This window comes from Panicum hallii, chromosome 1 (genome assembly GCF_002211085.1).
Source record: "Panicum hallii strain FIL2 chromosome 1, PHallii_v3.1, whole genome shotgun sequence".
Classification (NCBI taxonomy): Eukaryota; Viridiplantae; Streptophyta; class Magnoliopsida; order Poales; family Poaceae; genus Panicum; species Panicum hallii.
The window spans coordinates 2433545-2447487 of record NC_038042.1 but is presented as its reverse complement, the minus strand read 5'-3'; the positions used below and the strand labels follow the sequence as shown (position 1 = coordinate 2447487).

Here is a 13943-nt window from a genome sequence, read left to right as displayed (position 1 = left end):
TCGACCGTCCGCTTGCCTACGCGTTTCCCTCCGGCTCACCGCGCGCGCCGCTCACGGCCCGACCTCCTCCGGAGATGCTGCCAGGGCCAAGGGAGGAGCAGCTCGCCGAACAGCTGCACCGTCCGCGCCTCCGCGGCCTCGTGCCCTTCTGCGGCGGCCGGCGACCCCGATCGAGGGACAGGTCGTGGTTCGTGCCGAACTCCTCGACGGAGACGGAGCAGCGCTCCTCCGCGCAGCCGGCCATGGTGAGGCTGGACATGGCGGCCGATCGGTGGCGGCAGTGTGCCACCCAGGAGGCCAACAACCAGATGGGCACGGCCGTACGATTTGGTGTGTACTGTGTAGCAGGAGGACAATTTGGTGAACAACCAATGGTTGCTAAAATAATTGCTGGTGTTAGCGCACGTCGGTGCGTGCGTGGACGGCGACCCACGCCCGGCCGGCGACTCCGGGAACCCATGGAATCGGATCGCTCCGCGTGTGCTTCTTCCGGGCGCGACCTAGCTCAGCGCCGCACACGTGTGGGAACCGCCGTCGCGGGGGTCGGTCAGTCAGCGCCCGCGATCCGCCACCGTCTCCGTCGAGAGGTCGATGCCATGCCATGCCGGTGGTCAATGCCGGAGCTCATCGGTCATGGCGCTGCTCGCCCATCACAGGTTCAGTCAAGGGCTCAAGGCAGGCACACGGCATGCCCCCAATGCAACTAGTTCTGGTGTGGACGCTCATCAGCTAGTTGGCTGACCACACGGCCATCTCAAAAGCAGTAAGAAATGTTCGACAGCAACACTGCCAACAAAAGACGGCGCATCAATATGTTCTTTTTTTTTACAATTTGCAGCAACATCTTTACCAATAATTCCTCTTCATTCTAGCGCCCGGCAGAAGCAAAATCTCCGATAATGATGTTGACGACAACTTGGTCTAGCTATCCAGAGCACACGCGAGAAAGCATCCTATCATACACATCATGCACTTAATTAGTGGAAACAGTCCTTTCATGTACTTTATTTGTTGTTTTCACATCTATCAGGTCATGTCTAAGAACCTTTCTGGGCGAGATAGATCTTCCCCTATCATTATATTGGGTCCAAATAAAGAAGTAAATTAAAGCTCGTTTGATTTACACGCAAGCATGCCTTGATGCCTAAGTTTGATCTGCATGTTGACCTCCAAAAAGCTCGAGGTCCAAGTCAGTGCCTAGGACCTTCCTGGAACCTAGCTAGAACTGACCAATTCGGAACGTGTACGGCGCCCATAAGATCCTTGTCCCGCTTGTTGGCTTACCTTTGTTGTTTTCACTGTGTATGCACGGGTTGGTGTAGCTAGCTAGAGATCCCCAAGAGTTCAGTTCTGCATTTTGACTACTACATGCGTCCTAGATTACAATTTGTTTTGACTTTTCTAGATACATATATTTTGCTATGCATCTAGATGTACATCATATCTAGATACATGGTAAAATATTATGTATCTTAAAAAAAATCAAAGTAACTCAGATTGATGTCAGTACTAGCTAGGGGTTAATTACGTTGCTGGGAGCTGATAGTAGTTCTTGTCTATCTTTCCTTTTTATTCATCAATCATTGCTAGGTCCGGGCCGGGGCACGTACGAATGTATAGTGACAGAAACCGTACGTCCGATTTGCTTTGATCGATGATCACCGCTGCAGCGACATTATGTTTTTACCTGCTCATCACATAAATGTTTTCACTGCTGCTCACCGACCAGCTTATATGTTATCATTGCGGAACACGTCAGTGGTGGTAATTGCGCGTTATTTGCTGCAAGTCTATGTTGTGATGATGCAGATGTGAATGATGCAAGGCAGTAACGCGCACGCGCGAAAATTGCCCATCACCAACTCTCAATTTGATCGACCTTTAATTTGCTAGTGATGCTGATAGTTGAATTTTAAATACTATATGCTACTGGTCTCGGATGGAAACCCTTGCTTTAATTTACTAGCGATGCTGGTAGCGCGAGTAGTTAGTTGTGGGTCGGCTCAATGGGCATGGTTTCTTTTTTAGTGCCTCATGTGCTTCCGGCTCCACGGGTTGTAAACGAATTTTGTTCTTCTTCTTAGTATTACAATGATGCGCAGCTCTCCAATGTATTCGAGAAAAAGAAAAAACTCTCGGCAAACTATCGGACGCCAGGGAGCTTCACAGATTCTGGTAGTGCATTGTGCATGCACGCTCACCGGTCAATGCAAGCTTTTTTTAAAAAAAAAACGTTTAGCCGAATTTGTTCTCTACGTGCTAAAGGCGGGTTTTCGTTGGGCCCGCTGAGCACCGAAAGGCCCAGAGAAGCCCGCCCGCGCCGTTCCCCCCACCAAGCAGCTGCTCGTCAAGTGTTCTGCTGCGCCCGAGCCAGCGGACAGCAGTCTCCTCGCCGCCGATGGATGCATGGAATCCTCCAAGGAGCATTGCTTATTGCTTTATCTGTTCATATAGCAGGCTATCTTGCATAACAAATTCAGCAGACAGCTCTGAAGAAGAAACAGATTCCTTTGGTCGCACAAACTGACACATTCTTAAGTACCACATTCGTAAGTTTGACACCGAAAGGCAACAGAGCAAATGTTGGGAGATTAATTGTTTCATACTGCGATGCACAGCTTGCTTCAAATCGTTCCAACAGTTTTACACGCACTTGCTGCGAAGAAAACATCTAAGCACGATTCATGAATCAACAGCACAGGAAAGCTACATTACAAAGCTTAATGAAAATGGAAGAGTCCGCCTTGGATCATACAGTAACGACACCAGCCCTGTCGTCCATCTAGGCTGGCCAGAAGCGAGAGAGCAACAGCAGAATGACACGGTTGGGGCGAGTCAGTTTCCTTGCGGAACAGCTGCGCGGACGCACAGCGGCGGGGCATCTACTTCGAGCATCAGATACAACAGCCAGAAGAACGCATGCATGATTCTACATGAGCAGCTAGGAGGTTTGGTCATTGGCGGCCTCTTTCTCTTTCTCTTTCTCTTCGCCTGATTTATCGCCAGAGGTCGCTCCTTCTAGGAAGCGGACAATGACAACTGTGATGTTGTCGGAACTTCCCCTTTTCGAAGCTTCTTGGAGAAGCTTGTTTGCTGCTTCCTGGGGGTCCTGAATAGGCTTCACCATGGCAACAGCTTCCTGGGAAATACATCACATAAGATAGGCAGACCAAGTGCAGAATATCCAAAGTCTAAACGAAAATATTTCAGTAATATTTCTGGTACCTCATTAGTGACGACATCCCAGAGTCCATCACTAGCAAGGATGAGGAATTCAAGGGAGCTGTCGACCACCTCCTCCTGGTAGCAACAGAAAAAAAAAACGCTTTGAGATGGCTATGACAATTGCTGACGTAGAACCTCCATTTCTAGGCACTTACAAACTCGAAATACTTCCTCAAACCATGATATGTTTGGAAAAATATCCATAAAATCTATAAGAAAACAAAACTAAAATAACAAACCTTGATTTCTGGATCAGCGACAACATACTGCTTCAAGAGTTTATCACCAAATGCTCGAGAGACGGCAAGAACGCCACCCACACGCCATGTCCCTACAAAATTCCAACAATCAAACAGTACAAAAAACGATTATTGGCGCATATTAAGATAGTTCCATTTTCATAGATAGATTCAGAGGAATTATTACCAGCCCACATAACAAAGCCCCCAGCATCCTCAATTCTTTGTCTCTCATCTGACTGATCAGGTTTGTGATCCCTTGAAACAGCAATAGCTGCAGGTCAAGATGAGAAAAAGCATCATTAACTGTTGAGGATAGGTGGAATGCGAGTAACTTGGAATCCTGCTATTCAGTTCATCCATGCATCATGGGGAAATACTCGACCAGGAAAAGATACAGCACATAATAATTTGAAAGTTTCTGATGGAAGTGGAAGTATAGGTATGCAAGACACTGAGATATGTTGTCTTACAGACAATAAGCTTACCCTGTCCTCCTTTGCATATAACGGCTCTGGAATCTCCAACATTTGCAACAAGCAAGCGATCACCTACAATAATGGCTGTCGAGGCAGTTGAGCCAGCATCTCGAGTCTGACTACTATCAGCTTTCAAAAATTCTGAATCTGTGTGGTTGTAAGTTTCGGCTGCAGAAAAATAACAGAAGGAAATCAAGATCACCCAATCCCTGAGTAGAAGCACAAAGTCTACCATAGTTATGTGCGCGTACCGATAGCAGCCTTGGTATCAGTGATGAACTTTGGGTGTTTAATTAAATTGCTGAAAAGGTGCTGCTTGACATATTCAGCTGCTCTCACTCCACCGTGACCTACAGAAACAGAAAACTATGCTCACTTTACAACTCAAAATAACAGCTCCGTGAAGGAGTGCTGGCACTATGAAAATCAATGGACTCAGTACTACTTTTAATGGCACTTGGAATACATACCATCATATACGCCAAACATTCCAACTTTCTCTCCATCAACGTCGTCTATCCTTGCTTCATAAAAGTCCTCCATCGATGCTCTTTTCCCAGGAGAACTTGCAACTCCATAAATGAAGCGACCATTTTCACTGTTACTGCAAAGGAAAATTCTGTCAACCCAAAATCCGGTACAAAGAATTTCCTGTGACATTAATAAATCTAGACAGCAAGTCTGTGTGCTCTATATGTCAAGAAGAGAAGATTTGATGAAAAACAAATTAAACATCTTACTTCCACCAAGTTCATCGAAGTAACAGTTTCTTTCTTGTTTTGTAAAGTAACTTAGAATACAGTTTTACACATTAGTGCAACTAGTTATCTTATAGTGCTTATGTTTAGCACGTAATTATCTGATGAATCTCAGGACATAGTGATCAGTCTACCACTTCTATTGTAATCAAAGAGCACAGATGCAAGGAATGTTTCATTTGCAAGGGGTACATTTGGTGATCCAAGGCACGCACGAGTTTTAGGTAGTGCGGACTTAGAGCAGGCACCGGGCGAGGAAGGCTAATTAGCTAGGGCGCTAGACAAACCGACTGGATGACCAAAACGTTAATAGATCCTGACGCTTTGGCACCAAAACGGCAAGCTATGCATCTTTGATCTGAATTTGTGCGACACATCGTTAGGGGAAAGGGGTACCAGTGACGTGCAGTGATAACCAATGAAATGGCAGCCCTTAATGGTGAAAAGGGAGGAAATACTTGTAGGCAGAAGAGGATCAGAGCAACTCCTGGATGACCCCTACAGCACCAACCCATCACGTTCCCGTGCTCGTCGACATCGCTACAGCAGGCAGCTACCAGAGATCGGCACCAGGAACCGGACAGATCCAATTGAGAGGCTGTAGGTCACGGCTCCTGTCTAATTCACCTGGAACCCATAATCACACCGCCCCCAAACACCCAGAGACCGCAAGCAGCACGGCCCACCCCCGCGGCCACGGATCTCCGCTCCAAGGCTCCAGAGCCTCGTAGAAAGCTAGAAGTCAACCAGAGGAGGAGGGGAGGGAAACAAAGCAGGCCCCCCACGCGCGGTAGCGAGATCGCGAGGAGCAACCAGATCAGAACCTTACCTGATGTGGCCGGCCGCGTCCGGCGGGCCGTCCCCGTCGAGCCCCATGCGCGCCGCTGCTGCAGCCGCCACCCCCGCGACTTCCTCCGAGCGGCAGGAGCAGGAGGCCGGCCGCCCCGCGAGCAGGAGGGAGAGGAGCAGGAGCACCAGCACCGGGAGCGGCGGGGGCGAGAGGCGCGCGGCGGGAGGCGGTGGACCCCACGGCCCCTCGCGCATGGAAGGAGGGAGGAGGAGCGGGGGCGGAGCAGGGGACAGCCGGGCAGCGGGGTGTGGAAGGAGGGAGAAGGGGGTGGGGGGAGGAAACGGATGGACGCGACGGGGAGTGGTGGAAGGGAAGGGGAAAGTGAGGCGGGGAGGAGGAGTGGATGAGAATGATCGGCGGGTGGCTGACGTGGCGGGGCGCCCGAGACCTGGCGGACCCGGTCAACGCCACCCCCCCTCCCCGGTCAAGCCGCGCGCGGAGTTACGTGTACACCGGAGCTGGACAGCTCCGCGCCCCACTGTATTTATAGCTTCGTCACGACCCGTCCTGGTGTTCGTGGTGTGTGTCTAGCTCAATGTGGTCATTACTACTGACTTTTCATGGATCGTGTCAATGCTCAAATTTTCTTTTCTTCTTTTGAATGATTCGAACAAATTCCGACATACTTCCTCCATTTAGAATTACAAATTATTCTAATCTTTTAGTATACGTAGCGAGATAAAAAAATACATCTAGATAGATATTAAAATCTATACATTTAAAAGAATTATAATAATATAATTTGAGACGGAGGGAGTATATATCAGCAGGGAAATCGGAGTTTTGCAGGTAGAAGCTTGGTGTGACCATGTAACGTAGTGTTAGCTAAAATGTAATCGTACTTTCTTACTTGTACGACAACGCGTACTACTTGACGGAAAGGGAACGGAGGACGCGTATTACCGGTGAAGTCAATGGGTGTGTGGCCGGCGGAATCTCCCTAGCAAATCCCACCGTTAATCCCCTCAAGTTTTTCTATACGACCTGATCCTGCGATGGAGTTGGGAGACAGACACTGGTGATGGAGGAGCACATGCGGCGGGGAGTTGCCCCGCCCCTTTCCTTGCCTCGCTCGCAAGATGGCTGGGGGCTCGCTCTATCGGATCCCCCGCTCCGGGGGGCCATCTCCGCCTGCCGGCGACGGCGACCCCCGCTGCCCACGCGGTGCCCTCGAGATGCGCGCGGGGGACACTTGGGCGCGCCTGAGACGCTACAGGACACGGGTGGGAGTGAAAAGGCTGGCCGGGGGGAAGGAGGAGAAGCTGGATCCGGAATGGGAATGCGCTTCCTCACGGACACGTGTAGCGTCGTCCTCGGCTCGCTGGTCATTCCTGGGAATGGAAAGAGCTAGGGCTGAGCTGGTCATTCCCGAGTTGTGTCCGGAAGCACTAGGGCTGAGCTGGCACCAAAGATGAAGAGTAGATGATATGGTAGCTATACCAAAGTTTCAGAAAAAAAAAGGCAAAAAGAAGAGCAAGAAGAGAAAAAAAAACAGGGAATCTTATTTTCTGGGGTGGTTTTGTGGGGGGTTCAGAAGGGGCCCAGCCCAAGATCATGGTGTGGTGGTGGGTTCTTTCTTTGGTTACAGCCGGGCTACTGGGCCCAAGAGGTAGAAGCAACATTTGACCACTTGCATCTAATCCGGCAGTGAGCGGATCTCTCATCTCATCTCTGTGTGCCCACCCCGACACGCACAAGTGTCAACATGTTGGGCCCCACCAGCTGGTGCCGCAACGGCCCACTTCTGCTCGCTGGTTCCTCGTCTCTGGACTGTCTGCGCTGTTGGTCTCATCTTCCCCATTTGCTTACATTTTCACCAATCGTCCGCCACAAGCTCGCCTCAAAATCTCTTTGCTGCCAATCCGCTGCAGCGCGCACGTGCCGGCATGCGTGGCCCGCCGCCGCACATCACATGCATTGGCAACCATGCGATCGTCTTTTCCTACGTCCAGCTCGGTCGGCAATGATTCGGCCAGGATTCCGGATCCATCGATGGAGGCCTGCCGGGGGCAGTGGATACGTACGGGAAGTCATTCCATGTTTCTACTGTTACAGGCCCATGGTTGCTCTTCTTTTTCTTCACTCTTGCAGCCGTCTTACCTCTCTCTTCTGTACGTACATGGTGATTCGAACCATACCAGTTGCAGACATACAGACAATGGATTAGCTAACTTGCGGTTTCAACCCGTAGTGTGTATAGTATAAAAAAAAATCAATATCGTCCTCACTTTTGCTCACGGCTTCCTCTCACAAGCAGAGTGGCAAAGCATTCTACTTCTTATTTTATCGCCCATGAGTCGACTCCCAAAGATGAGTCGATCGTTCTCTCTCATCCAGAGTCAGCTTTCTCCGGTAGTTATATCGATTCATCAAGCTGCCATATCAGACCATGAGTCGACCACCAGAGAAGCCCTAAGTGACGCTAGCTTGGGACATGAGGGGAAAACGTGTTTCCTTCATAATACGGTGATCAGTTGTGGATTTTTCAATTTTACTAATACGAGAATCAAATCTAAATGGAGAGAGAGATTATATGTTGTAAGACTAGTGTACAAACAACTTCACATCCTTGCAGCAATCAACAAAGGAACAAGAAACGAAATAAAAACTAGACTGCCGTTTCATATCCGTGATTGTCGGTATATACAGACACGGGTACCTCCTGCTGGTGTGTCCAACCCGAGGGGTGCGAGGTTATTCGTAACCTCGCACTAAGCCTTTGGGTAACGAGGGGTACGGCCCAGGTCTGACAGTTGGGGTCACGTTCTCCGAACCTCACCCCGCGCTCTAGCAGGTCCGGCGCCTCCACGTGCCCACGAGGACAAGATCCTTAGGAATAATTACTGCAGGTCCGGACCACCGCGGGGTAGTCTTGGGCCCCTACATGTGGAAGCCGGACCCCCAGGGAGCCAGCGACCCTGTGCCAGCTAGAGTAGCCCGGACCTCCCTTCCCACCGGGGAGGAGGTCCGGTGCCGCCACGTGCCCCTGGGGAAGCGGCCGCTAAACCAGCACCGCCACATGTCCGGTGGCAGCCAGCCTTCTGCTGGAAGCTAGCCCAACTACCGCATTAAATACGGGTGGTTGGGGTGCGCGTGCCCGAGACAGGGCATGGGCTGCCCACTGACACGTTGGGCAGGTATGCTGACACCACGGTAAGCTCGCCAGTTACCGAGGTGGCGCGTTGCATCACCGCACCGCGTGCGCGGGCGAGCGGCGTAGTCACATCACAGCCCCGTGCGCGTGTGCGAAGGGTTATTATGACCTGCTGCAGGAGGGCCGCGGCGTGCGCTGCTACAGTGCGCGGAGGCTATAGCACGGCAGGTCAATATAGCCTCTTCGCCTGTCAGCGGGAACTGACCCTTCAGTGATATCACGTCTCTCACTACGCATGCCACTGACAGCAGACCCTGTGCCAGCGAGACGGTACATGATCATACCCTGGTATAGGATACGCACAGAAGCCGAAGAGGAAGATTTCCGAATCTGTGGTATTTAAGGCTCCAATGTGTACGTTATTTAATATGTCGCCGGATCCACCTGTCGGGACCCTGCTCAGTGTATGCGCTCCCCTTGAGCCTATAAAAGGGAGAGAGCGCATGTTAGAACGTAAGCTTTTTCACGTTCCACCAACACACAAGTTTTACAGACTCACAAGCAATACAACACACAGTAGACGTAGAGTTTTACGCTCCGGCGGCCTAAACCACTCTAAACCCTTGTGTGCTTTCCGTGTTCATATGCCTCTTGATCTAGCGTTCTTAACTTCCTCAAACTCATCCTAAACTAGGATTAAGCGGGTGCACTCCGCCACCCCGCTGGAGAAATCCTCCAACAGTGATTGAAGTGAGTGATAAGATTATATTGTGAAATTTGGAAAAACAATCACCAGAGCTTTTTTTTGTGTGTTTGGATGTACTTGTTCCAGTTGCTTGACGCTTTGCCAAGTGCAGAAGCGAAGTGGAGGCGGAGCAGAACATTCTCCCTCCGTTTCTCCTCTTTCCACTCACGCAGAGCACAAGCGCAAGATTGCCAGAAGGCTTTCACGATTCCCAGGCTGCCGCCGCCGCACGAGCAGAGCAACAACCCTACGAAAAGCAAAACAGCCACGCGAGCACAGCCAAACGTGTCCTTCCGCCCGGAAACAAAACCCCGCCTCCCTTTTCGTCCTCCCCTTCCCCGTTTGCCCCCCTCCCTCTCCGTCTCTCTCTCTCTCTCTCTCTCTCTCTCTCTCTCCCCCCCCCCGTTCCAAACCAAACTCCCCCTCAAACCTCTCTCTCTCCCCTCCAGTCTCCACCTGCAATCCGAGAGGAAGGAGCCGGTTCCAGTGAGAGGGGGAGAGGGGAGCGGAGAGGGAGTGGGAGAAGGGGGGAGGCTCCGGCATCCGGCATTGCGTGCCGGGCCCCGCCGATTCGTGCGGCGGCGGCGGTGATGGATCAGGAGGAGGAGGACCGCGTGGCGGCGAGCCTGGCGGCGGCGCGGCGGACGCTGCGGGCGGGGGTGGAGAAGTCGCGGGCGCTGGGGCACGCGCTGGCGCGAGCGGGGCCCCGGCTGGAGGAGATCCAGGTGGCGCTGCCGGCGCTGGAGGCGGCGGTGCGCCCGATCCGCGCGCCGCGGGGGGAGCTCGCGGCCGCGGGGCCCCACATCGACCGCGCCGTGGGCCCCGCCGCCGCGGTGCTCAAGGTGTTCGACGCCGTGCACGGGCTCGAGCCGCCGCTTCTGGCGCCCGGCGGCGCGCGCGGGGAGGACCTGCCCGGGTACCTCGCCGTCCTGGCGCAGCTCGAGGAGGCGCGCCGCTTCCTCGCCGGCAACTGCGGCCTCGCCGCGCAGTGGCTCGCCGACATCGTCGAGTACCTCGGCGACCGCGACCTCGCCGACCCGCGCTTCCTCGCCGACCTCGGGGTCACGCTCGACGGGCTCAGGGCGCCCGACGGCGACCTCGACGGCGGGCTCCTCGCCGCCGCCCTCGATATCCTCGAGGCCGAGTTCCGCCGCCTCCTCGCCGACCACTCCGCGCCGCTCGCAATGCCGAAGCCCGGGGCCGCAGTGGCGCCGGCCCGCGTGCCCGCCGCCGCCGTCCACAAGCTCAGTCTCATCCTCGATCGCCTCGTGGCCAACGGCAGGCAGGACCGCTGCGTGGCCGCTTACATTGATGCGCGAGGGAGCGTGGTGAGCGCGAGTCTAGGTGCTCTCGGCCTTGACTACTTGCGCGATCCGGCGCAGGACGCGCAGGCGTTGGGACCTGCCCTTGAGATGTGGGGGCGGCATTTGGAGTTTGTGGTGCGCCGCCTCCTCGAGTCGGAGCGGCAGCTCTGTGCCAAGGTGTTTGGCCAGCACAAGGATGCTGCATCTGCGTGCTTCGCGGAGGTTGCAGCGCAGGCCGGCGTTCTTGATTTCTTGAGGTTTGGCCGTGCAGTTGCCGATGCCAAGAAGGACCCCATCAAGCTCCAGCGGTTGCTGGAGGTGTTTGATTCGTTGAATAAGCTGCGGCTGGACTTCAATAGGTTGTTCGGCGGTAAGGCGTGTGCAGAGATTCAGAGCCAGACAAGGGACCTTGTGAAGCTGTTGATAGATGGTGCCGTTGAGATCTTTGAGGAGTTGATTGTTCAGGTGGAGCTCCAGAGGCACATGCCTCCCCCATCTGATGGGGGTGTGCCGCGCTTAGTTACCTTTGTTGTCGAGTACTGCAACCGGCTGCTTGGTGATCAATACAGACCGGTGCTTGGGCAGGTGCTCACCATCCATCGCAGCTGGCGCAAAGAGGTGTTCAATGACAGGATGCTTGTTGACGCAGTGCTTAATATTGTCAAGGCCCTCGAAGCTAACTTTGATGTTTGGTCCAAGGCGTATGACAATGCTATGCTGTCGTATCTCTTCATGATGAACACACATTGGCATTTCTTTAGGCATTTGAAGGCTACCAAGCTAGGTGAGATCTTGGGTGATGTGTGGCTGCGAGAGCATGAACAATACAAGGAATACTATTTGTCGATGTTTATCAGGGAGAGCTGGGGAGCACTTTCCCCACTACTGAACCGGGAGGGATTAATATTGTTCTCGAAGGGCCGAGCCACAGCAAGGGACCTGGTGAAGCAGCGCCTCAAAACATTCAATTCAAGCTTTGATGAGATGTATTGCAGGCAATCATCGTGGATTATACCGGACAAGGATCTGCGGGAGAAGACGTGTAATCTTGTGGTACAGACAATCGTTCCTACTTACCGGAGCTACTTGCAGAACTATGGGCCACTTGTGGAGCAAGAGGGAAATACTGGCAGGTATGTAAGGTTCACTGTCGATGGTATGGAGAAGATGCTCAGTGCGCTCTACATGCCCCGTCCCAGGAGGTCTGCAAGCATCCAAATCAGGCACTCGAGTAGCAAGATTGACAGTGCGATGACTGGGTTGCATCGGAGTGCTTCTGCAGTGAAATAGCTTCTGTTGAAGAACCCAAAGATTGGATCCAGTATTATGCAGTGACTGGTATGCGGTAAATGATTCATTTGAACCGGTCAGTGAAGAGTCCCCCGCCGGATAGGCAGCCCAATAATGGACCAATGATGATAGCAGTGGTGGCATATGAACATAAACTCCTCTTTAGTTAGCATGAGAAGAGAAGATGGCGTGATCGTTCCTCCGCTCCTATTTGAGATGTTACTTCCTCCTGGGCTATCTTCTCTTGTTTTTGTACTTCTAGTGTCCCCAGACACCATATCATTCATTTGGAGGATATTCAATCAGCTGTGTAGTGTATGTAAAATCTGTTGTATTTTGAGCTCATTATATGTAGTGGATTATATGGAAACATAATTCAATTTCAAGGAACTGGGAATCTTGGTTGCTAGCAGTCCTGGGGCTCCAAAGTGAGCCTCTGAGATTTGTTTAACCGGAGATTATATGTGCCCTACATCAGTTGCATTTCACATTTTTCTTCAGTTCGTGCACTTAGACCCTTTTGTTTTTAGTCTAAACTGACTTGTGCAGCTGAATTCCCGAAAGACCCCCCGTATCTTGACTCGACATGCAATTCTTGACTTGGATCTGGAACAGGTTTTTAGCTCTGGTTGCAAATCACTCCAGTGAGCCATGAGTCCATGGCATAAGGTACTGATGTTTACAGTGTGCACTGATGCAGGATGAATTGAAGGAACATGAAATTATGCAGCTTATCGTGTGGATATTCAGTAGTAAGCATCTGAAATTCGCTTCGAGATTTTACTTTTTCTTTTTTCCTCCCTTGCAGTTTGATTCGTTCCATCAATTTTGTTTTCGGGAGGATATTATGATTCACCCGGCTCATTATTTTCAGTTCGGTTCGGTTCAAAATGGCTCAACGGGCCTCAAAAAAGCTTTGGGCCGACAACAGATAATGGTCGTGCTCGACTAGCCCACGAACAAAATGATAAGAAGATACCACCATTGTTTGGCTGCGGTCGTGCTCGTCGAGGCCCACAAACAAACTGCTAAGATACGGCCTCTTTTATCTGGACCGTTGGCTGGGCCACCACCCTTCCCGTCCCGTGTCCCGCGCGAAGCTTGACCCCTGAGCCTGAGGTGGCCGCGGCGGAGAGCCGTCCGGCGATTGATCGTCGGAGATTAGGCGCGGTGACAAGAGTTACCGTGCAGCAACAGTTCTGCTACTGACGTGTGGGCCCTGCACTGCGCTGGAACCGGAACGGATCGCACTGTTTGGTTCGGTCAAACGAGTGGGAATCGATCGCTGGCGTTAGCTGTTGCACTGTAATTAATACCACCATTGTTTGGTTACGAGGCGGAGAGAACAGCGCGCGCTGTGATCGGATACCACCATGAGGTGGGCGGTATCGATGTTGCACACAGCTGTAGCAGATTCCTCCATCACCCATTCCGCCATAGCCCAACCAAACATGATGGCACGTGATCTGATAGCAGCGTGAACAATCACGGGGACAATACGTCCAACCAAACACCACCTTTCAAGTCGCTGCTCCACTCCATAGTGGCCAGAAAATGTTTGGCACTTTCAAAATCTTAGCTAATCGCTAAAGTTTAGAGCATCATATTAGCACTCCGTCTGGATACACTAGTACGAAAATTTAGCACTCTGTCTGGATACACTAGTACGAAAATTTAGCACTTTAAGATAAAATATTAACACTTATATCCAAACGTTCCCTCCTCAACGAGCAATGCACATGCACATGGATATTCACTTGCAATTTAATTTAAAGCCCCGCTGGGTGGAGCACTGCTACTTCAAAGTGTCATCTGCCATACCACCATAGTATTAGACGTACTAGTATTTGCTAACGTAGGAGTATGGGTTGGAAATTTAAATAAAGTTCCTGTTGATCCTAGTGATCGTTTTCTTTGTTATATTTTCCAGACGCTTCAGGAGGGCTGAAACTGGTTCTA

General features: G+C 51.8%; 2 protein-coding genes across 3 annotated transcripts; one reads left to right on the top strand and one right to left on the bottom strand.

Annotated features, from left to right (window-relative positions):
* Window positions 1-2570: 2570 nt before the first annotated feature.
* LOC112901224 (probable protein phosphatase 2C 45) lies at window positions 2571-5867 on the bottom strand. Of its 2 annotated transcripts, none has more exons than XM_025970095.1 (8): window positions 5531-5867; window positions 4414-4541; window positions 4195-4293; window positions 3953-4111; window positions 3652-3738; window positions 3465-3556; window positions 3226-3300; window positions 2571-3139 (listed from the first exon to the last, which is right to left on the bottom strand). In XM_025970095.1, exons 1-8 carry the CDS (start codon window positions 5743-5745, stop codon window positions 2942-2944), a joined length of 1053 nt encoding a protein of 350 aa, XP_025825880.1. In that variant the 5' UTR covers window positions 5746-5867; the 3' UTR covers window positions 2571-2941. The 2 variants fall into 2 exon arrangements, with proteins under 2 accessions (XP_025825880.1, XP_025825873.1); XM_025970088.1 differs by having other exon boundaries at window positions 4414-4547; window positions 5531-5865.
* Window positions 5868-9800: 3933 nt separating this feature from the next.
* Window positions 9801-12393, top strand: LOC112874671 (exocyst complex component EXO70A1). Its single transcript, XM_025938178.1, has one exon. The coding sequence runs from the start codon at window positions 9981-9983 to the stop codon at window positions 11982-11984; it is 2004 nt and encodes a 667-aa protein (XP_025793963.1). The 5' UTR covers window positions 9801-9980; the 3' UTR covers window positions 11985-12393.
* The last annotated feature ends 1550 nt before the right edge of the window (window positions 12394-13943 follow it).